General features: G+C 47.1%; 1 protein-coding gene across 1 annotated transcript in view; it reads right to left on the bottom strand.

Annotated features, from left to right (window-relative positions):
• The window catches only part of GPR137B (G protein-coupled receptor 137B), a 55,833-nt gene that overhangs the window by 16,717 nt on the left and 16,109 nt on the right, over positions 1–23,007 (bottom strand). The window contains 4 exon segments of the mRNA XM_006075500.4: positions 1,436–1,564; positions 5,033–5,182; positions 8,316–8,538; positions 13,552–13,601. Coding sequence (XP_006075562.2) covers positions 1,436–1,564; positions 5,033–5,182; positions 8,316–8,538; positions 13,552–13,601 — 552 coding nt within the window.

The following is a 23,007-nucleotide window of genomic DNA, read 5'->3' as shown; positions in this document are numbered from 1 at the left end:
TTTTAATTTTTTCCTATTCCTGGCTCACCAGTGACTATCCAGAGATGAATAAGAAAGAGACAAGATAAAACACAACAAGTTGGTCATGAAAACCAGTGCTTTCCTTGCCACCCACACTGTGCTTATGTTGACCAAAAACCATTACTCTACTTTTCTGTGGGCTTCTCTGGTGGCTCAGATGGTAAAGAATCTTCCTGCAATGCATGAGACCTGGGTTCGATCCCTGGGTCGGGAAGATCCCCTGGAGAAGGGAATGACAACCCACTCCAGTATTCTTGCCTGGAGAATCGGATGGACAGAGGGCTACAGTCCATGGGGTCACAAAGAGTCAGACATGACTGAGAAAGTCACACACACACATGTACTTTTCTGTGGGCTTCACAGATCAGTGATTCTACCACTAGTTCCCCTGGGTGGAATAATTCGTGGAACAAAGCTTCCATGAGCTCCCTCACACTACCAGGTTTTGCATTTTCTGCCCCCTCCCATAAGGACATTTATATGAAGCTGGTTGACCAGAAATGTGACTGAGTTGGGGGAGTGATTTAAGCATTCTTCACAATAAAGTTGTCTTCCCTACCACCCCCTCCCCTAATCACCATCCAGCACAACACAGGGGTGAAGAGCTGAGTTATCATTCTCTATTTTCCTTGGCTAAAATAAAAGCTTCTATATTTGGTTCATAGCAAGTCAAGGCTCAAATACTAGTGAGGCAGCTGTTTCATTAGGAAAAAAGTTAATCACTATCTTCAGGATTCAAGATGCAATGTTTTTGGGTGGTTTTGTGTGTGTGTGTGTGTGTGTGTGTGTGTGTGTGTGTTTTTGGTAAAATTAAATTGAAAAACAAATTTCCCTCAAAAGATAATGAATGGAAAAGAAAGTCTCAATGAAACAAAGGAACTTTTCATATTAGAATAAGATGGAAGAATGTATCAAAAATCTAAGAAAAAATTCCAACTGTAGGCTTTGTGATTAGAATTAGGAGATGTTTTCTGCAAAAGAATCCACCTGCAATGCAGGAGATCCCAGTTCAATTCCTGGGTCGGGAAGACCTGCTGGTGAAGGGATAGGCTACCCACTCCAGTATTCTTGAGCTTCCCTTGTGGCTCAGCGGGTGAAGAATCCTCCTGCAATGCAGGAGACCTGCGTTTGATCCCTGGGTTGGGAAGATCCCTGGGAGAAGGGAAAGGCTACCCACTCCAGTATTCTTGAGCTTCCCTTGTGGCTCAGTGGGTGAAGAATCCTCCTGCAATGCAGGAGACCTGCGTCTGATCCCTGGGTTGGGAAGATCCCTGAGAGAAGGGAAAGGCTACCCACTCCAGTATTCTGGCCTGGAGAATTCCATGGACTGTACAGTCCATAGGGTTGCAAAGAGTCGGACACGACTGAGCGACTTTCATACTCACTTTCTGCAAATACAAAGTGGATTACTTACAAGGTCTTTCGTAGAATTTCTGACTCGGAAGAAGTAGACCACTAAGGTGGTAGGTAAGAGTTCCCACACAAAGAGGACCACTCCAAACACTATGTATCCGGCATCTCCCAGCTGATTCTTCAAATCCGCCTGTTGAGAAGAGCGGGAGAAAATGGAGAGTCACCAGACTGAGGACAGAACAAGTTTGATTCAGTTCTAATATGACAGAGACTAAATCTAATACAGTGTAATTTCTTCCCCCTAAAACATGCACGTTGAAATCAGATACTATTAATGCTACTGTGCCAGACCTTGGTGGTGGGGTGGGGGTTGGGGGGGGTAGTTATTTAAACCATATAGGATAGATAATTTTAAAAACATTTTATTTAGTTAGTTTTTGACTGTGCTGGGTCTTCATTAATGCACGGGCTTTTCTCTAGTCTCGGTGAGTGGGGGCTACTCTCTAGTTGTGGTGCTCGGGTTTCTCATTGCGGTGGCTTCTCTTGTAGAGCGTAGGCTCAGGGGCTTGTGGGTTCAGTAGGTGTGGCACACCCACTCAGCTGCCCCTTGGCATGGTGGGTCTTCTGGGACCAGGGATTGAATCCATGTCCCCTGCATTAGCAGGCAGATTCTTAACCACTGGACCACCAGGGAAGTCCCAGGAGAGACAATTATCCTCTTCAAAATATTCAAAGACAGTAACTGCCAGTCTCTGATGCTTCATTCCTTCACCCTCCAGGAATCTTCCTTACATCCAAATAAAGTCTCTAAGCTGACTTTTCTTCGACAACTGAATAATGATATTGTTCTGCTGCCTTCTCCCAATTCTTTTTTAAAATCATTTTTTGGCTACACTGTGTGTCATGCAGGATCCTAGTTCCCCAGCCAGGAATCAAACCCATGCCCCCTGCATTAGAAACATGGAATTCTAACTACTAGACCACCAGGGAAGTCCCTCTCCCAATTCTTTTTTTTTAATATTTATCTGGCTGCACCAGTTCTTAGTTGCAGCATGTGAAATCTATCTAGTTCCCTCACCAGCGATCAAACCCAGGCACCCTGCATTGGGATGCAGTCTTAGCCACTGGACCATGAGGGAAGTCCCCCACCTCCCAGTTCTCAAGAGCAGCATATCACAATAGTAGCCTTAGTCTCATCCTTGGAATAAACGTGTCAGTTTTTTAATTTCTCTTCACATTAACCACATCCTATATTTACATTTTAAAGCCTACAGCAGGCTAGACTGTCTAGAAAAAAAAAGCCTCCCAGTCCAGGATGCTGGCCTCCTGAACCAGTGAGACAGCTGAGCAGATGGGGTGTAGCAGCGCGCTCCTTTCTGAAGGCCAGAGGCAGTGTGTGTGAGGCTATTTCTGGGCAAGTCTGTCAGAAAGGCTGGCATTTCAAAGGAAGACAAAAACATCATCAAACCATAAAGGGCCAGGCCCCTACACGGAATCCTCTCACCTTCTCCACCACATTGTGTTCAAAGTATACGTGTGCACGCTAAGTCGCTTCAGTCGTGTCCGACTCTTTGTGGCCTCATGGACTTGTACCCTGCCAGGCTCCTCTGTCCATGGGATTCTCCAGGCAAGAATACTGAAGTGGGTTCGCCGTGCCCTTTTCCAGGGGATCTACCTGACCCAGAGATGGAACCCAGGTCTCTGGCATTGGCAGGAGTGTTCTTTACCGCTAGCGCTGCCTGGGAAGCCTTAAAGTACAGTACCCAAAACCAATCTCACTCCTCTTCAGAAAGATGACTCAAACTCTGCACTGAAACTCCACGCACGTCTCAAAAGTGTGCTTCCACCATTCTACACACATAACCTGCAACTTGGGGCCATCTGCTGGCTCCTAGATTATTTTGGCTGCAACACATAGAACCTGACATCTATAAACAAACAGCCACCCAAAACAACAGAATTGTGTTGTTTGTGATATTTTAAATTCATTGTATTTATAAGCTCTTACTTGAAAGAAGCATTGAAATAAGTATTTTGTTAAAACCAAATCCTTGTGGTTTAATGGGGAGAGAGTCTCAGTTTGGGAAGAGGAAGACGTTCTGGAGATGGTTGGTGGTGATGGTTGCATGACACTGTGAATGTACTTTAATGCCACTGAACTGTGCACTTAGAAATGATTAGTCAGTTGTACCTACATGTTACCACAATAAAAATCCTCTGGGTATTATGAATAAGTCTCTAACTTATCACTGTTGAACGTTTAGATTTTTATGTATTCGATTTCTCACAACAGGGAAATTCTTCACCAGTGCCCTGCCCACCTTCCTCCCACCCTCCGTTTGTGCTGTTTGATTGGTGATTTGATTTGCTGGTTTGATTGGTGATTATGATTGTTGTGGTTTGAATCCAGTCTTAACGCCTTGCAGAGCCTCTTATGGATTTCATCTTGCCCTCAGTTGTTGTTTTTGTTGTTTTTTGGTAGAATCTGTCTACCTATTTGAGCTGCACCATGTGGGATTTTAGTTCCCCGATCAGGGATGGAACCCGAGTCCCCTGCACTGGGAGGGTGAAGGCTTAACCGCTGAACCACCAGGGACGTCCCTGCCATCCGTTTTAACTTAACACGGTTGTTTTCTTCTTTCCTCCAGAGTGTTAATTCAAGGTTTGAGCACTGTTGGGATTTTAGAGGTGGATTTGTCTATAGTTGGATATTCAGTGTTTACCCAGGAAAATCTCAGGAGCATTTGCAGTTCAACCCAGTAAACTCCTACTTTAGAAGCTTCTATTTCTTTGCTTAATGGCTTCTCTGTGTGGCTCTTTTCTTCAGTGGACATAAACTTCTACATGGAAGGATGGGTCTGTTCATTTTTGTGTTTCTGGCACTTTGTCCAGGGCTGGAGACAAAGAAATGATACTTTTCAAATTAGAGAATGCTGATTAATTCTCATTCTCTTTTTTCCTTCTCTTTCTTTGGCCATACCATGCAGCATGTGGAATCTTAATTCCCCAACCAGGGACTGAACCCATGTCCCCTGCAGTGGAAGCACAGAGTCTTAACCACCGGACAGCCCAGGAATTCCCCTCTCAGTTGTTTATATTTTGAGCTTTTGCAAACTTGGATGCCATATTATATTTCATTACCTTTGTTCATTTGTTTACGAATTTCTAGAATACATTATAAAAAAGAAAGAGTTTCATACTGAGATGTAAAATGGGCTCTTTCTAACCCTTTAATATCCTTGGTCACTTTTGTCTACATTTCTTTTGCTTACTGCTCCATTAAAAAAAAAAAACCACTTCATCATTTTATGTGTTTTCTAACCTAAATGAATTGAATACAATTCACTTTTATCTTTGCAAATTTCACCCTTTAATAAAATCATATTACATTTATATAAAAACACTTAAAAGTTTTAAGTACTGCTTGACAAAAGCCCCAGAAAGTAGCAAGGAGAAGTGTGTCTGTTTTCTAATTTTCTCACAAGACGTGTGAGCTGGAACAAGGCAGGTACTGTGATTGCATTTGACAGGTGAGGATGTAGACACCACCCAGTTAAGGACTCCCAAGGTCACCCAGCTCTTTAGCAGCAAAAGCAAGGAGCTGACACCTCTCTGCCACACGGCATGCTGCCAAAGCAAGGCTCCAGCGCCCACTGACCTGGTCTGATACATTGTACCAGTCGTAATCAAAGGAATGGACATTCTTGCTCTGAGAGAACGACAGGATGAACAGGTTGTAGCAGGCCCGAGAAGTGTAGAGCAGGATGACGGTCATGCCGATGGCGGTCACCTGACACACGGAGGAGCCCTGGAAAAGTAGGAACCATGAGCGGGGTCCCTGATCTGGGCCCAAGACCACAGTCCCCCCCCCAAGCATGGCCTCTGTTCAGAACTGCTAAACCCTCCCAGCTTCTCTTCCACTCTCAGACCTTCAACCCAACTGCAAGCCTCCCCTCACTCCACACCCACCCTAAAACTTCCAATTCTCTTCAGAGAGATGCTTCAAAACCTGAAAACATGAACTATTTGCCTAAGACCCAGGCTTGGAAGAGCAAGACAGTCAGATGACTTATTTGGTTAAATCTCTAAGTGCCGCTGCTCAGCTCCAAGGATGCTCTGAGCTTATGAGCCCAGGGCCCGCCCCCTGGCTTGGAGACAACAAAACCACCTCAGAGGGATGGCAGCCTGGGGACAGTGGAGCTGTGGACAGTGGCTCTGGGTGGGGAGCATGTCTTCAAGACCCAACTGTCCTAGGCTGGGAAGGCTGCAGTCCCAATGTGATTCAGAGCTTGGGATTGTGTGAAAATTGGTCATCTGTGCCCCGACTAATGAAGCTATCAGTGTCCAAAGTTAGCTAAAGGACCGCCAACTGAAAACAGCTGTCGTTGTTGTCATTTAGTCACTAAGTCGTGTCCCACTCTTTTGCAACCCCGTGGATTGTGGTCCACCAGGCTCCTTTGTCCATGGGATGTCTCAGGCACAAATACTGGAGTGGGTCGCTGTTTCCTTCTCCAGAGGATCTTCCTGACCCAGGGATCAAACCTGTGTCTCCCACACCGGCAGGTGGATTCTTTACCACTGAGCCACCAGGGAAGCCCTGGTGTTAAAAACAGTTACCAAAAAACTGAAATTCATTTTTGAGTTTGGAAGTCACTAACTAAATCTAAGCTATTATCTTATTTTGCCAATGGTAGTCCATCAGATTGTTTGCACAGAGGTGATCTAAATCTGACAATCTGACAGTCTAAAGTGTGACCCCTCCTATTAAAACCACAATTCTGTTTTGTTTTGGCCGCACTACAAGGCCTGTGGCATTTTAGCTCCCTGACCAGGAATTGAACTCGAGCCCTCTGCACTGGAAGTGTGGAGTCTTAACCACTGGACCACCAGGGAAGTCCCCATAATTCTGTTTTCAAAAAGCCTTGAATAGACCTTATATGGGAGACAGTGTAAATAATAAAGCTAAGGCAAAGTCAAGTATAAAATTTGTCAACATTTATCAATGAAAAAAGGACCCTGCCACACTAACTTTTCAGATTTTGCAAGAGCTCAGGCAAAGGTATCACAGGATACCTTGATGAAGAAGGCTTTGTAATTTTGAAGTTGGAGGTACAGATTTTAATCTACTGATGGCTGCTAAAGACCAAGTATCTTAAGAAGCAGAGTGCTCAGGTCTTCAGACCACCACATGGGTTCCCTGGCAAGGGTTAGGGTGCCACATAAATTCAAAAGCAGAGGAGCTGTGAATCACCCTACCTTACATGTGAGAAAACCAAGTCTCAGTGGGCAACATGCTGGTGGGGCCAGGGTCCCATGGCCAGAGGGAGCCCAGAGCATCCACTCTGACCTCCGCACATCACCAGGTTCCTTAATGAGGGGGAATGGGGGACCAGGCTGGTGAGGGGCACTGCAGAACCACCATACCAGGCAGCACATCTGCCCCTCTCTGTAACTCTGGAGGAAGGAAAGGAGAAAACAGGGACTCCAGGGCTGGGGGCATTGGTCTCTGCATGTGCCCTGCCCGACCAGTGCCTGCTTCTCCTACACCCATTCACACAACTGACCTTCCTATGGACTTGCCCCAGGCCCAGCTGGTGACTCTTCTTATCAAAGCAGTGGTGCGTGTCATGCCCCTCTGCTGGTTTCCCTGGTAACTAACGAGCCCATGCGTGCTCAGTTGCGTCAGTCATGTCTGACTCTTCGTGACCCCGTGGACTGTAGCCCACCAGGCTCCTCTGTCCATAGGATACTCCAGACAAGAATACTGGAGTGGGTTGCCGTGCCCACCTCCAGGGGATCTTCCCAATCCAGGGATCAAAGCAGCGTCCCAAGCATCTCCTGCATTGCAGACAGATTCTTTACCATTGAGCCACTGATCACACCTGACATCAATTCCCTCTGCAACTGGTCGTCTTCCTTCCCGACCCCCGACACTGGAGCGAAGCCCGCTACCGTCCTGCTGCCGTCCGCTGCACATGTGGAATGTTGCTCCATGACTGTGCTTCAGACGTGTAAGATCCCCGATCCATTAAGCCATCGCTGACTCCAGGCTCTTTCTTCAGTACTGAACCTGGGCATGCCCTGGCCTTGTAGGCCTACGGGGTGCGGCCCAACACACAGTCTGACTCCATCTCCGAACTGTCACCATGAGAGGCCTGCTGTCCCGAACCCCAGGAGCAGCTCCCCCTGTTAAGGGGTCCCTCACAGGGGCACAGTCAAGGCAGGGGTGCGCCGGGATCTGAGTGTGTCTGCACCATGACCCGGTGGTAAAGAGGATGGACCCCAGAGCCCGGAGCCAGGCTGCTGCGGCCACACCGCGGCTCTGCGTCTCCTGGCTTGTGTAACCTGGGCTGAGCCCCTGACGTCCCATGCCTCCGTTTCCCTAGGTAGGTGACACCTAGTCCCCCTGAATTCTGACGGTTCCAGTCCTACCTACATGCAGAGTGCTTATAAAAGGGCTAGGAACAAAGGGAATACCAGCTGCGTGTTTCTAACAATATTAGTGGCACAGTTAATGCCACGGGTCCTCTAAACTCTCACTTAAACCTCTGTATCCAGAAACCAGAGATTTACCTCTCTGCCAGGAACTCTGCACAGCCCAGTAAACCTCAAGCCACCCGGAGTCAATTCTTCTCACAAAGTTCAATGAACTACACGGCTCTGTGTCTTGGCAACAACACCACAGCTAATCATTTGCAAGAGGTCAGGTGGGAGAGGCATTGGTTGATTTCTGTTTTCTGTTGCAAACCAGGGAACTTTTTTTGGTGGAGGTGAGCCTCACTGTACAGTATATGGGATCTTAGTTCCCCAACACGGGATGAAAACCTGTGGCCCCTGCATCAGGAGTGCCAAATCATAACCAATGGACTACCAGGGAAATCCCAGAAAACTCTTTCGAGAATAAGTCTAATGGCAGGATCTCAACCACGTGTCCGCCTTACCTTAGACTCCAAGTAAATGTTGGCCAAGGACATCTTGGAGATTTTGTAGAGGCAGATGGACAGGGAGACGGCACAGAGCACGAAGAGCGTGTCGTTGATGGCCACGCGCACGGACACGATCGCTTTCCTCTCCCAGGTGCCCGTCTTCACGAGCACCGCACAGGTTAAATTCACCAACAGGAAAACAAGGCTGATGAAGAGCGAGGCCAGGTAGAGGGGCAACCTGGGAAGGAAGAGAGAGAGGCTGAAGGCAGCCTTCCCCACAAGCTTCCTGTACATTCTGATCAATCCCCGAGGAAACTGTGGATTTTTGAGGATTTTTTGTTGGTTAAATGCTAGAAGCAGAACATGCCAAAGTTAACACTTAAGAGCTCGGAGTTTAGGGTTGGTAGATGCAAACTATTATATTTAGAATGGATAAACAAGGTCCTACTGTATAGCACAGGGGACTCTACCAAATATCATATGAAAAATCATAATGGAAAAGAATAGAGAAAAAGAATGTATATGTATGTATAACTGAGCCACTCGGCTGGAGACTGGAGACTGGCACACACTGTAAATCAACATTTATACTGCAATGGAAAAAGGGTTCGGATTTTGGAGGGTCCCCAGATTTAAATGACAAATCAACAGTGCCCTCAGGGGGGTCCTTTACCTGAGCCCCGCTTCCCCGTTCCCCAGGAGGCTACGAGGATCAGAGGGGCTGTGTGGACGTGGGCTGATGCACGCGCTGCTCGCACAAGGATGGTAGAGCAGAGCCGGGCTCCGAGGCTGGGCTGGGATTCGGGGAGAGCGCCAGCCATTCTGCACACTGAGAGCCTGGGCAAGGTGGCCCTGGGTGAGCCCCAGTGTCACCAGAAAACAGCCTCAATACCACCGACCTTGCAGCCTCTTCCTGAGGATTAGGTGAGATAATGTTTTAAAAGGGTTTTACCCCTCAGAAGTCATCAGTCTGGGCAGCACCCCCCTCGCATGGAACACTCACTAGCAGTACAGCTATATCCCCAAGCTTTCGGGCACCAGGGACCAATTTTGTGGAAGACAATTTTTCCATGGACCAGGGTGGGAGATGGTTTCGGGATGATTCAAGCGCCTTTTACTTATGATGCACTGTATTTCTATTATTATTACATCAGTTCCACCCCAGATCATCAGGCATTATTAGATCCTGGAGGCCGGGAACCCCTGCTCTAGCCTCGGGGCAGTGGTGGTGGCCATTTCTAACTTGCAGTTTCTCAGAGCTGCATGCTGCCTACGTGACCTGTGCGAAGTCTAGAGAGACACGTCTCACATTGACCAACATGGAAATCAGTTCAAGTTTCTCTCTAGGACTGTCCATATTGTGTTTACTTCAGGTAAGTATCACTCGAGTCTATTCTTGGCTCAAGAATAGACCATTCAGGTACTGATGAACCTATTTGCAGGGCAGGAATAGAGACGCAGACATAAAGCATAGATTTGTGGACACAGCAGGGGATGGGAGAGGGTGGGAGGAATTGAGAGAATAGCATTAAAATGTATATATTAACATATGTAAAACAGATAGCTAGTGGGAAGTTGCTACATAGCACAGGGAGCTCAACCCAGTGCTCTGTGATAACCTAGGGGTGTGGGATGGGATGGGGAGATGGGAGGGAGGTTCAAGAGGGAAGGGGCATATGTATACTTATGGCTGATTCACATGTTGTATGGCAGAAACCAACACAACATTGTAAAGCAATCATCATTTAAAAATTAAAAAAAAATTTTTTTTTAAGTCATATCCTACACTATTTTTTTAAACTTAACAAAACAGACCATTTAAGTTGAACATGTCTGCATCTGCCCAAAGGGCTGCTGAGGCAAGGGGAGAGAATGGACATAGGGCATTAGCACAATATGCAACTCATGGTAAATTAGTCACAAAACCTTAAATTATGAAGGTTTTCATTAGCTCTCTACATGTTCCCATAGTGATGGAGGGAATCAGGGGCTTAGAGAGAGACAGAGGCAGAACCGACTGGGAGTCACTAAAAATCTGCAATTTGCTTCCTCAAAAGCCCTATTTCTTATTGTTCTATAATTATCTGCTGTGCTTTTGTGAAGAACACAATTTGGAAACATCTAGAACCTCTAGAATCAGCCCTACTGTTTTTGACCCCTTGCTGTTGTTATGCACACATTCTATCCATTTCATGGCAATGAAGCTCCGGAAAAAAGCATAATATGGACATTCAGCTTTTCCAAAGGACTCCTCCTGGGCATTGTTTTAAATACTATGCTCAGTCCTGTCCGACTCTTTGTGACCCCGTGGACTGTAGCTTGCCAGGCTCCCCTGACCATGGGATTTGCCAGGCAAGAATACTGGAGTGGGTTGCCATGCCCTCCTGCAGGGTATCTTCCAGACCCAGGAACTGAACACGTGTCTCTTATGAGACGTCTCCCGCACTGACAGGTGCGTTCTTTACCACTAGCGCCACCTGGGAAGCCCAAAAGTCTTTATTGAATTTGTTACAATATTGCTTCTGCATTATGTTTGGTTTTTTGACCACAAGGCTTGTGGGATCTCAGCTCCCTGACCAGGGATCGAACCCGCACCACCTGAATCGGAAGGTAAAGTCTTAACCACTATGGTGGATATAAATTCTTACTCCTCTTTCTTCACTGTGAAAATTCTATGCGACAGTGAGAGGGCACTGGGAACGGAGAAAGCAAAAGACAAGCAGGCCCCACTCACACCCAGACGATGCAGCACCCACACTGCCAGAGTGTGGCCCCGGCCACCCACTCAGCTTCTGCTCCCCCTCCTCGCCTCAGCTGCTCTGCTTGCATCTGCTGGGTGTGACCCAGAGAGCAAGGTCACAGATGCGACACCAGGCAAGTCCTCAGCCACTCAGGGCTGCTGTGTCACATTTGTAACACAGAGCTGACCCCTCCTCTCCAGCCTCCAAGAGCTGCCGTGAGAACTCAAGGGACCCTGTACTTCTCCTCCGATGTCACCCAGGGAAGAGTGAGGCCTCATCCTCACCCTCAAGAGCAACTTCTAGAAAAAGGTGCCCCCTCCTGCCTCATCACCTCCTCTGCAGGTACCCCCTGCTGGCCCCTCCTCCTCCCACTGTCTTCTCCCTGACCTCAAAGGTGTGACCCCCGCTCCATCCTTCCCCCATCTGAGCCTGTGTCTGGAGGCCCCTGGTCCTTCTTCCTCCTCTTCGTTCCCCAGAATGACGGTGTTCATGTCTCTCTGCCCTGCATCCTCTTCCTTGGGAAATACATTCCCTCCTCCAGCCTCTGTTACAGCTCTTGTTCAACCAAGTTCCAAAGCTCTTGTCTCGAACCACTGCCTCTGCCCAAATCAACTCACACTCCAAACAGCCTCCTTTGAGGCCCACATCCAAGCTCAATTCTTAATGTTCCCCCTCCTACCCCTTCCCAGGTTTTCCTAACACAATCATAACTCAGTATCTGCAAGGGACACCTTTCAGGCCCCCACAGCCAACACCGAAACCCAACGATACTCAAGTCCCTGACAGACAGTGCTGCAGTACACGCCATCTAAGGCATATCGGGCCTCCCACCCTCTGGAGCCACAGGTGTGGAATCCTTGGATTCCACAACAGAGGGCTGACTGTAAAGCATTGTTACTTTAAACTGACCTTCTTAGAATCAACAGTCTGGCAGAAACATGAACTGAACTTCTCAAAAAGCAGTGAAGGTACAGACAAAGAGAACAGATCTGTGGTTGCTAAGAGGAAGGGAAGGATTGGGAGTCTGGGGTTAGCAGACCCAACCTAGTATATACAGGATGGAGAAACACCAAGGTCCTCCTGTACAGCACAGGGAATTCTATTCAATATCTTGTGATAAAGCACAGAAAAGGACATGAAAAAAGTCATTCTGCTGTACAGCAGAAATTAACACAACATTAACACATAAATCAACTATACTTTGACAATTTTTTTTCTAAGTAGTGAAGGCAGACAGCAGGATCAGATGAAAAACAAAAACAGCACACAAGTCTCATCACTTGTATCTCGGCCTGAGTACACTGTCACCTAACTTCCTGAACTCCAGCTTCCTGGGATAAAAAGGGGGATCAGAGTATACACTTTCAGAACTTTATATAAACAGTCTTTGTGAATTTAAGATGATACCTGTTTAAATGGTGGCTCAGGCAGTAAAGAATCTGACTGTAATGCAGGAGACCTGGGTTCGATCCCTGGGTCGGGAAGATCCCCTAGAGAAGGGAATGGCAACCCACTCCAGTATTCTTGCCTGGAGAATTCCATGGACAGAGGAGCCTGGTGGGCTACAGTCTATGGGGTTGCAAAGAGTCGGACACGACTGAGCGACTAACACTTTCCCTTTCAATGTGTTTAATTATAATAGGAATATAGTTTTACATATTTGTAAAGTAATAAAACAATTAAAATTTCACTTTGACTCAAGAAGGTAAGAGGCCAAAGTCTCCTTCCCAGAAATGTGTGCCTGGATAGTCGAGCTCTCCCAGGCAGGGACTCAGACACCTTGACTCATGTGGCGACCGTCTCATGGCTTCTTGACACCTTGTCTCCCTTCCCATTCTGGCCGAGGCTGACCATTCAAGCCGCAGGGGAGTTAGCAGGTCTCTTTAAAAACCTGGGGTAAGTAACAGATCCTGCCCACAGGAAAAATATGCAAGTCCACCTCCTGAAATAAATTCAGCCTATGATTTCAGGCCTAATCTTGTCTAGATTATGAGCCTCTCTTACTCAGCCCTGCCCAGATCTCAGCTGTACCTGCACCCGGGCGGGGGAGGGAGGGGGCCGCCTGGCCGCACAGACATCTTCAGGGAGCCCTTCTTCCTTCTGTTGAGGCCCGTTCCATCCCAAGTGCCTCCAAAAGCTTTAAATGCCATGTGCACGGCTAACTTCCCTTTCTGCTCTCTGGTAGGAAACACACCAGACTGTCATTTCTTTTTTCATTTTTGGCAGTTCCACGTGGCATGTTGGATCTTAGTCCCCCAACAGGGATTGAACCCGAGTCCCTTGCATTGGAAGCACCGAGCCTTAATCACCGGACCACCGGGGAAGCCCCTACTAGACTTTTGTTTCTAATCAAGGCCAGTATGCTGCAAGGCCTGGTAAGTGGTGACCCAGTGAGCAGTGAACTTGACCCCTGACAAGCAGGCAGGTCACAGAGGAGTGATGTGTGAAAATCCTGGCTGGAAAAACGGTTACCTCCAGCCACAGAGAGAATTGCCTCAGCGGGTACTTACCGGTATTTGAGTAATTCTGGAGAATATTTTGACTTGGCTTTAAAAATCACCTGAAATGACAAAAAAAAAACAAAAACAAAAACAAAAAAATAAGGCAAGTTGGGGCCACAATATACTTGTACTGACAAACTAATATCATTGCTTGGAACTTCTCTTTCCCTTCATGCCCAGGTCACTGTCTCTAAAACTGATAAAGTTCGTGAAGCTAAACGTTTTCTAGGTTGTACCTAAATTTTTTTTAAAATTGTAATTAATTTATTTTTATTGAAGGACAATTGCTCTACAATACTGCGTTGGTCTCTGCCAAACATCAACAACAATCGCCCATAGGTATACTTATGTCCCCCCAGCTTGAACCTCCCTCCCCCTGCCCTCCCCATCCCACCCCTCTAGGTTGTTACAGAGCCCAGGTTTGAGTTCCCTGAGTCAAACAGCATTTTGTCGCTCACATTGTGATGCATATGGGATCCTAGTTCCCCTACCAGGGGAATCTGTACCCTCTGCAGTGGAAGCATGGAGTCTTAACCACTGGACTACCAGAGAAGTCCTCAGTCAGTCAGTTCAGTTGCTCAGTCATGTCCAACTCTTTGTGACCCCATGGACTGTAGCACACCAGGCTTCCCTGTCCATCACCAACTCCTGGAGCTTGCTCAAACTCATGTCCATCGAGTCGGTGATGCCATCCAACCATCTCATCCTCTGTTGTCCCCTTCTCCTCCTGCCTTCAATCTTTCCCAGCATCAGGGTCTTTTCCAATGAGTCAGTTCTTCGCATCAGGTGGCCCAAGTATTGGAGTTTCAGCTTCAGCATCAGTCCCTCCAATGAATATTCAGGGCTGATTTCCTTTAGGATTGACTGGTTTGACCTCCTTGCTGTCCAAGGGACTCTCAAGAGTCTTCTCCAGCACCACAGTTCAAAAGCATCAATTCTTCAGTGTTCAGCTTTCTTTATAATCCAACTCTCACATCCATACATGACTACTGGAAAAACCACAGCTTTGACTAGACAGACCTTTGTCAGCAAAGTAATGTCTCTGCTTTTTAATATGCTGTCTAGGTTGGTCATAGCTTTTCTTTCAAGGAGCAAGCATTTTTTAATTTCATGACTGCCATCACCATCTGCAGTGATTTTGGAGCCCCGCAAAATAAAGTCTGTCACTGTTTCCATTGTTTCCCCATCTATTTGCCATGAAGTGATGGGACTGAATGCCAAGGTCTTAGTTTTTTTTAATCTTGTACTCTTAAGAAAGTTCTAGGCCCCACAACAGATTTCCCAACCTGAGGATCTGGCAAAGGGACTAAGATCCCCCAGGGAAGTCCTTAAGCTGTGCCTAAATTTTAATTTAAATTTTAAAAGCATAAATATTTAAAAATGGTTAAATGGCTTTTTAAAAAAAGTATTACTGGTCTACCACTGCCTAGTACCATCTCTTATTCTAAGATTTGCATTTGAGCTCATACTTCCCCCAGAGATAAACAACTCATTCTCACATTTTATCAGGATTTTCATTGGTACCAAAAGAATGTGGTTTGAATATATGTGTCCATCAACTCAGGCCTTAAACTTGGCAGCCCACTGGACTACAGGAGTGTCAAACTCAATCGTTGTCTATGGATGAAACATTGTGGGAATTTCTCCAGATTTTCACAGCCTGCACAATGGTTAAGGTGCTCCACCCAGGGGGCAGAAGCTGGCCTGGCAGAGCCCGTGCCAGGCAAGAGAGTGAAGGGAAGACAGAACGCAGGTGTCAGTCCAGGCTCCAACCCCACCAGACACAAGGCTCTTCCCACGGTGGGTGCGAGGCAGCCTGAGGGGGTCACCAGTCGGGGTCTGGCTGGGGGTGAGGAGGGGCAGCAGTACACCTGCTCATACATTTGCTCTCCTGACCCCTGGTGTTTGGGTGGATGGGAGCAGAACACAGAGAAGGAAAGGAAGGGCATGGGAAAGTGAGGGTATTCGTTCAAAGATGCTCGTGCTGTGGACGGAGGGGACCAGATGGCCTGCCTCCAGGCACCCCCTCTCCACGGAGCTCCTAACACAGGCCCTGGTCCCCACCTTGCCTCGTGCTGGCCCTGAGGGCTGCCGTGACCCTCTGGGAACTCACTGTCCCCCATTGGGCCCTGCCCTCCTGGTCCCGCCCTGCCTCACTAATCTGCTGGCATCCTCAGTCCGTGGGGCCCCTGGTACTTCCCTAGAGATTTGCTCAGTGCCTCCACTTCTAAGCACCTGTCTAAAGGGGAGAAATCATGCCTGACTGGTAAGGAGCGAAGGACAAGGGGAGTGAGGGCATGGTCCTGGCAACAGGGGAGGAGGGGACAGGCAGCTCTAGGATGCGTGGTGGGGTTGCGGGGGGGGGGGGGTCACAGGGCTTTGATATTGTCATCCTGTCTGAGGAGCAAGCGGTGAGAATCAGTTTGCTGGAGGCGTATGTGAACGTAATCTAGGGGAAGCCTTCAGTGGATCCAAATGCCTGGTGGTGTGTCTGAGGGTGCAGCCAGATGTCACAAGGGGCAGCGAGCCTCCAGGTGACTCAAGGGGCCAACTCCCACAACCCATGTGCAAAAGAAGCAGCCAATCCCCTTGGAATCTTTTTAGAGACACTCTTCTGAGGACCATCAGTAGTAATTCTCCAACTTATAGGAACTGCCCAGGAAACCTGCTAAAGATGCACATCCCGGCGCCCCACCTTCAGAGTTGCCAAGCCAGTGGGCCTGGACTGGGGCCCAGCGCCCACCTCGAGGAATTCAGATTTGCCTAGCCCAAGGACTGTGTGTGTGCGTTCATTCGCTCAGTCGTGTCCTATTCTTTGCGACCCCATGGACTATAGCCTACCAGGATCCTCTGACCACGTAATTTTCCAGGTAAGAATACTGGAGTGGGTTGCCATTTCCTTCTCCAGGAGATCTTCCCAATCCAGGGATGGAAACTGAGTCTCCTGCCTGCGTTGGCAGGTAGATTCTTTACCACAGCGCCGCCTGGAAAGCCCAGCCCAAGGACTACCTCTTAGGAGCTATTAAAAAGATTAAATTGCCTGACCTAATATTCTTTTCTTACTTTTAAAGGTAGCCAAACATCAAAAAGGTTTTTTGTGTTTTTTAATTGGCGAACCACCTATGGTTTATTGCTTAGAATGCCCTCTCCCCATCTGGCTAGCAGAAATCCTATGCATCTTTAATTTTTTTGCTGCACGATATGTGGGATCTTAGCTCCCCAACCAGAGATCGAACCCGAGCCCCCTGCAGTGGAAGCACAGAGTCTTAACCACTGGCCCACCAGGGAAGTCCTTGACCCAATATTCTTAAACAGCTTTGTGATCATTCATTTCAAATACACTGAAATAAGTGATCACAGTTATTAGGTGACAGCAAGAGTCCAGGTAGGGGTGCCAAGCACAGCGATCGGGAGACACTCCGAGTCCATGGGCAGGACCCCCTCCCCAAGTCTCAAACTTACACTAATGCGCCACCAATCAAGAACTCTAACTCCCCCACGTCTGGGGGAGAAGGGACTGCAGATATTCCTATAGACTTTCCAATAAGCAAATCCACACCTCACTTTTTGAAATACATTTCAGATCGTCACAGGAGAGCATTCCAGACTTACAGAAGAATCATTTTGTTTCTGACATGAGTTCTGTCTCTGTCCTAGATCCTTTTTGGAAGGAGGTAGGAAGTAGGAGTTCACATCGTAAATAAAGTGCCCGGTGATAACACAAAAAGATGACGTGAGTACACCGCCCTTACGTCAAACAGGCCCCTAGCTCAGCTTTCTCTGCTCCCATGGGATTTTAGGCAAGTCACATCACCTCTGGTATTTCTCTTCAGCCCATAAAGAGAAATGTTATAAAAACAACCTCTCTTAGGAATAAGGCATAGGTTACTAAGTGACTCCAAAGTTCTGTTACAAAATAAAATCCCGACCCATGCAACATATAACAATGTTCTCAGAAAAACGCTGCTAGTACTTGTTTATAGTACATAGTACTTGAGGATCTTGCTTTTAAATACAAGAGAATTCTTCACGGACATCAGAGTGAGGACATGAAACTACAGAATTTTTAAACCACTTTAAAAATTGAAGTATATCTAATTTACAAATTTCCTGTTAGTTTCAGGTATACAGCAGAGTGATTCAGTTATACATATACACATGTGACTGTCTAGGTTTGTCATAGCTTTTCTTCCAAGGAGCAAGCATCTTTTAATTTCATGGCTGCAGTCACCATACACACACACACACACACATATATATATTCTTTTTCAGATTCTTTTCCATTACAGGTATCACAAGATTGTGAACACAGTTCCCTGTGCTACACAGTAGGTCCTTATTGTTTACCTATTTTATATATAGCAGTTGTATCTGTTAATCCCTGTTAATGCCTAATTTATCCCCATCTCTTCAGTAACCATACATTTGCTTTCTATGCCTGTGAATCTATTCTGTTTTGTAAATAAGTGAAATTGTGTCATTTTTTTTTTTAGATTCCACATATAAGTGATGTCATATGATATTAAAAGTACAGTATTTTTTTAGTGTTTAAACTTACCAAGGAAATACACAAATAATATTTTAACACTTTGGGGGGCTTACTTGGTGGCAGGTAACTCAGTTGACTCTCATACCAGGGCCATCGCTGGGCTCCTGAGAACCACCCACAGGTCTATGCTATGGACTCAGCTCTGTGCAAAGTGCTGTCGTGGATCAAAGAAAAATTTGACCCCTTCTGCCTTCAACAGGGTTATGGTCCTACTAGCAAGGCAAGACCTGGACAGGGCAAAGGACAAGAGGAGATGTCCACAGAAAGGCTGTGGACTCAGGTGGTCAGAGCACAGGAGGCTGATCTGCAGGTCAGAGGCTCAGCCTTGGGGTGGGCATATGGGCTCATTCCGCTCATCTCACAGAGACGGCTCCTGGTGCCACCAGGATGGCACAAGAGCACATGTGTGGATCGGTCAACTCACGGCTCATCGGGTGCCCAGCTCACTGCCACCACTTGGCCAGAACTGGGTCTTGGGGGCAAAAGCAGCTAAGTCCTCCCAACTGAAAGCATAGCCCACCTGCACACCATCCTCCTCTATAAACAAAACAAAAGCCATTTGTCTACTTCCCACAGCTGGATGGGGCATGAACTAAAAGAGAGTCAGGCATGGGAGGACAGCCTGGACCCCCAGAGGCTCCTTCCTGGAACACGGTAAAGGTCAGTGTTCCCAGCCATGACCATCAGATATCTGGGCCAGGACTCGAACTTTATAAACCACCACATGCTTTGCCCCCACAGTTTTCCTTTTAAGAAATGACTCTGAGGCTGGGCTTCTCAAGGTGCACCCACAGAACTGGGAAATCACAAGGGTGACTAAGAAAACAGATCATATTAGGAAACAAATTTAGAACCTGCCAGGCTACCCAGCTTTTCCCTGCAGGAATCCCCAGAGCCTTTAAAAGGCTTTGCTCTACATTGTAAATCTTCAAGGGAAATGCATAGTATGCAGCAGTTTTCCAAAGGTATCTGGCCACTGAAGGTGTTCCTAATGAGTGTTCCAGGAAAAAGAGTTTGGGAAACACTGCCTTTAAGGCATAAACATGGGTGGAATGTTCACCGCAGCCTTAATCATCATCATCACTATCGCCACAACAAACAGGAAACAATGATAACTTTAAATCACACTCAGCCTTCAACCCCATGAACACAGGCACCAATCAATCAAGGACCGAGCCCAGGGGGCCCCCCAGGTCAAGCACTCTACCCCAAAAGGGACCCAGAGCCCCACCTTGTAAAAAGATGGGGGAACCCCACAAAACTCATACCCTCTTAAAATCTACATCCCTGGCTGAAGGAGGAAAGTTATTACCAGGTAAGGACACAATCTGATACACAATATTAATAAACTGTTTGACCCTCTTGAAGCTAAAAGCAAGGGTGACAGATAATGACCTCAAAATAAAAGCCTCCACCATGATTTGTAAAAGCTCTGTCCACTCTTTGTAATTTGTGGCAATTACTGTTGACCCCGGAACATCAAAGGAATTAGGAACACCCACCGTCCACACTGGTGGCTCAGAGGTTAAAGCGTCTGCCTGGAATGAGGGAGACTCGGGTTCGATCCCTGGGTCGGGAAGATCCCCTGGAGAAGGAAATGGCAACCCCTCCAGTACTCTTGCCTGGAGAATCCCATGGAGGGAGGTTCCTGGTAAGCTACAATCCATGGGGTCGCAAAGAGTCAGACACGACTGAGCGACTTCACTTCACTTCACCATCCACACAGGTGAAAATCTGAGTAGAATTCATCATGGGCCCTCAGTGTAAAGACAGCTTCTATATATCTATGGATTCAATGGTGTAGTTCTGTAGTATCTACTGCAGACAAAAATCCACATCAAAGTGGACCCGTGCTGTTTAAGAAGCAAATGTTTATGTCTTGGGACTTGCCTGGTGGTCCTGTGATTAAGACCGTGCATTTCCATTGCAGGGGGCATGGGTCTGATCCCTGGTCAGGGAACTAAGATCTCTCAGGCTGTGCAGCACAGCTAAAAAATTAATTATTAAAAACTTTAATTAAAAAATGTTTATGTGTTGAATTCAACTGGGCCTTTTCAAGCTGTACTTAAAAATTTAAAAACTCTGTCCTGTCCTTCAAGTTAACCCTTAACCTAAGTTCCCTTAAAGCTGTATTTAAATTCCTGGCATTTCAAACCCACATAGTATATATTTAACTTTTGCCCTCACTAAATAAAGTACATAAATGTCTGGACCAAGTTTTTTTTTTTTTTTTAAATCCAAACTCTCCTATTTATCCCTCCCCCTTTCCTGTCTATGCTCCAGAGAACTTCATTAAAGATTGATTAGTGCCCAGAAGTAGAGCTAACCCTCCTGGGCTGACTCCAGCTCTCTTATCAGGCTGTCCATCTCTTAGAGTCTGTGCTGGCTCCTGCTGACCTCAGCAAGAGCTGGCTAGGAAAGGGACAGGGTTCCTGAGGGAGGAGGCAGACAAGGATGAACTATTCCTCCATATTTTACAGCTACTGCTACTGACAAGGTGAGCTCAGCCTCCTCCCTGTAAAACCAGACCCACCAAATGGGAGGGTAGGATGACAGGGACCATCAGAAGGGCTGGGGACAAGTGAGACCAGATAAAGATTCCAATTCTCCCCACACTCAGATTGGTGGTATTTGTGGTAGATCAACTGACACTGAGCACCAAATCTGAGATTAACAATTAAGAAAAGATGGAAAGACTGGTCCCTGACCTCAACAAACTCATAACCAGAGATAGACATGGTGTGAGGAGGTATGAGGAGATGTGAGAAGATGTGAAGAAGTGTGAGGTGATGTGAGGAAACCTGAGGAAACGTGAGGAGGTGAGAGGAGACATGAGAAGTTGTAAGGAGATTTAAGGAGTGAGAGGAGACATGAAGAGGTGTAAGGAGACCTGAAGAGGCATAAGGAGGTGTGAGGACATGGGAAGCGGTAGGAGGAGATGTGTGGAGGTGAAAGGTGTGAGGTGGTGCGAGGTGCTATGAGGAGACATGAAGAGGTGTGAGGAGATGTGTGGAGGTGTGGGGTATGAGATGGTGTGAGGAGACATGAGGAGGTGTGAGGAGACGTGAAAAGGTGTGAGGAGACGTGAAGAGGTATATAGAGATATATGGAGGTGTGGGGTGGGAGGTGATGTGAGGTGGTGTGAAGAGACATGAAAAGGTGTGAGGAGATGTGTGGAGGTGTGGGGTGTGACGTGGTGTGAGGAGACATGAGGAGGTGTGAGGAGATGTGAAGAGGTATATGGAGATATATGGAGGTGTGGGGTGTGAGATGATGTGAGGTGGTATGAGGAGACATGAGGAGGTGTGAGGAGACATGAGGAGGTGTGAGGAGACATGAGGAGGTGTGAGGAGATGTGTGGAAATGTGGGATGTAAGATTATGTGAGGTGGTATGAGGAGATGTGAGGTGGTGTAAGGAGACATGAGGAGGTGTGAGGAGATGTGTGGAAATGTGGGGCGTGAGATGATGTGAGGTAGTGTGAGGAGACATGAAGAGGTATGAGGAGATGTGAGAAAGTATGAGGAGATGTGCGGTGGTATGAGGAGACATGAAGAAGTATAATGAGGAGATGTGTGGAAGTGTGAGGTGGTGTGAGGAGACATGAGGAGGTGTGAGGAGATGTGTGGAGGTGTGAGGTGATATGAGGTGGTGTGAGGAGACATGAAGAAGTGTGAGGAGATGTGTGGAGGTGTGAGGTGATGATATGAGGTGGTGTGAGGAGACATGAGGAGATGTGAGGAGGTGTGAAATATGAGGAAGTGAGATTATGGGGAGATGAGGCTGTCTGAGGGGAACCTGCTCTCCCTGGGAAAGGTCAGGGGGGCAGCAGGCTAGGCTGGGATGCAAGTCCAGGTGAGGAAGGAGGCAGCAGCCTGAAGTCAGTTAAGGCAGGCGCATGTGCCTGGTAAGAGATCACAGAAGCTTTTCAGTAGAATCGACACAATCACAAATCGGAGCTGTGCTTCAAGGTCAGGGGTGGGGGTGTGAGGGGACCAGAGTCAAAGGGCCGGCTAGTGGTTCAGAGAGAAGTTTGTGAAAACAGAGGTGGGTGTTTATATGGAAATCGAAGACAAAATGTAGTCTAGGGGATGCCTGGGTCTAGGGGCTTGGGGAGATATGGGGTGACTGCTAAGAGTTCCAGGATTTCTTCTGAGGGTGACAAAAAAATGTTCCGAACTTTTATGAAACAAAACAGAGACATAGAGAACAGACTTGTGGTTGCCAAGGGGGAGGGGGTGGGAGGGATGGACTGGGAGTTTGGGGTTAGCAGGTACAGACTATTACATTTAGAATGGATAAACGAGGTTCTACTGCACAGACAGGGAACTACATTCAACATCCTGGAATAAACCATAATGGAAATGAATGCAAAAGAGTGTATGTATGTGTGTGTGTGTGTGTGTGTGTATGTAAATGAGTGTGTGTGTATGTATAACTGAGTCACTTTGTTGTACAGCAGAAATCAACACAACTTTGTAAATCAACAATACTTCAACTTTTTAAAAATGTTCTGAAACCGATGGTGGTGATGGCTGTACAAATCTGTGAACACTGAACTTTAAATGGGGAACTGTATAGTGAATTTGTCTCAATCAACATAAAGTAGCAGAAAGGCAGGAAAAGGAGCAGGCGGGGGAGGGGCGGGGGAACAGCACATGGGTGGGCAAATGGGGAGAAGGAAACCTGGGTGCAGGACCATCAGGGTGTTGGATGCAGCCCAGAAGAGGGACCGGATAACTACAGAGAGCTGGGCCTGGCTCTGGCAGATGGGAACGTGCCTGGAGGAGGAAGTGGGGAACGCTGGACGGAAGGAGGCAGGAGAAAGTGGGAGTGGGGAGTCTATTCTAGAGCGCCAGCTACTCTTTAAAAATGTCTTTGTGAAATGAAAGAGAGATTATTCAAGGGCACTAGGAC

The sequence above is a fragment of the Bubalus bubalis genome, chromosome 4 (assembly GCF_019923935.1).
Source record: "Bubalus bubalis isolate 160015118507 breed Murrah chromosome 4, NDDB_SH_1, whole genome shotgun sequence".
In the NCBI taxonomy this organism is placed as follows: Eukaryota; Metazoa; Chordata; class Mammalia; order Artiodactyla; family Bovidae; genus Bubalus; species Bubalus bubalis.
The sequence above is the reverse complement of the archived record's forward strand: the minus strand, read 5'-3'. Positions and strand labels throughout refer to the sequence as shown.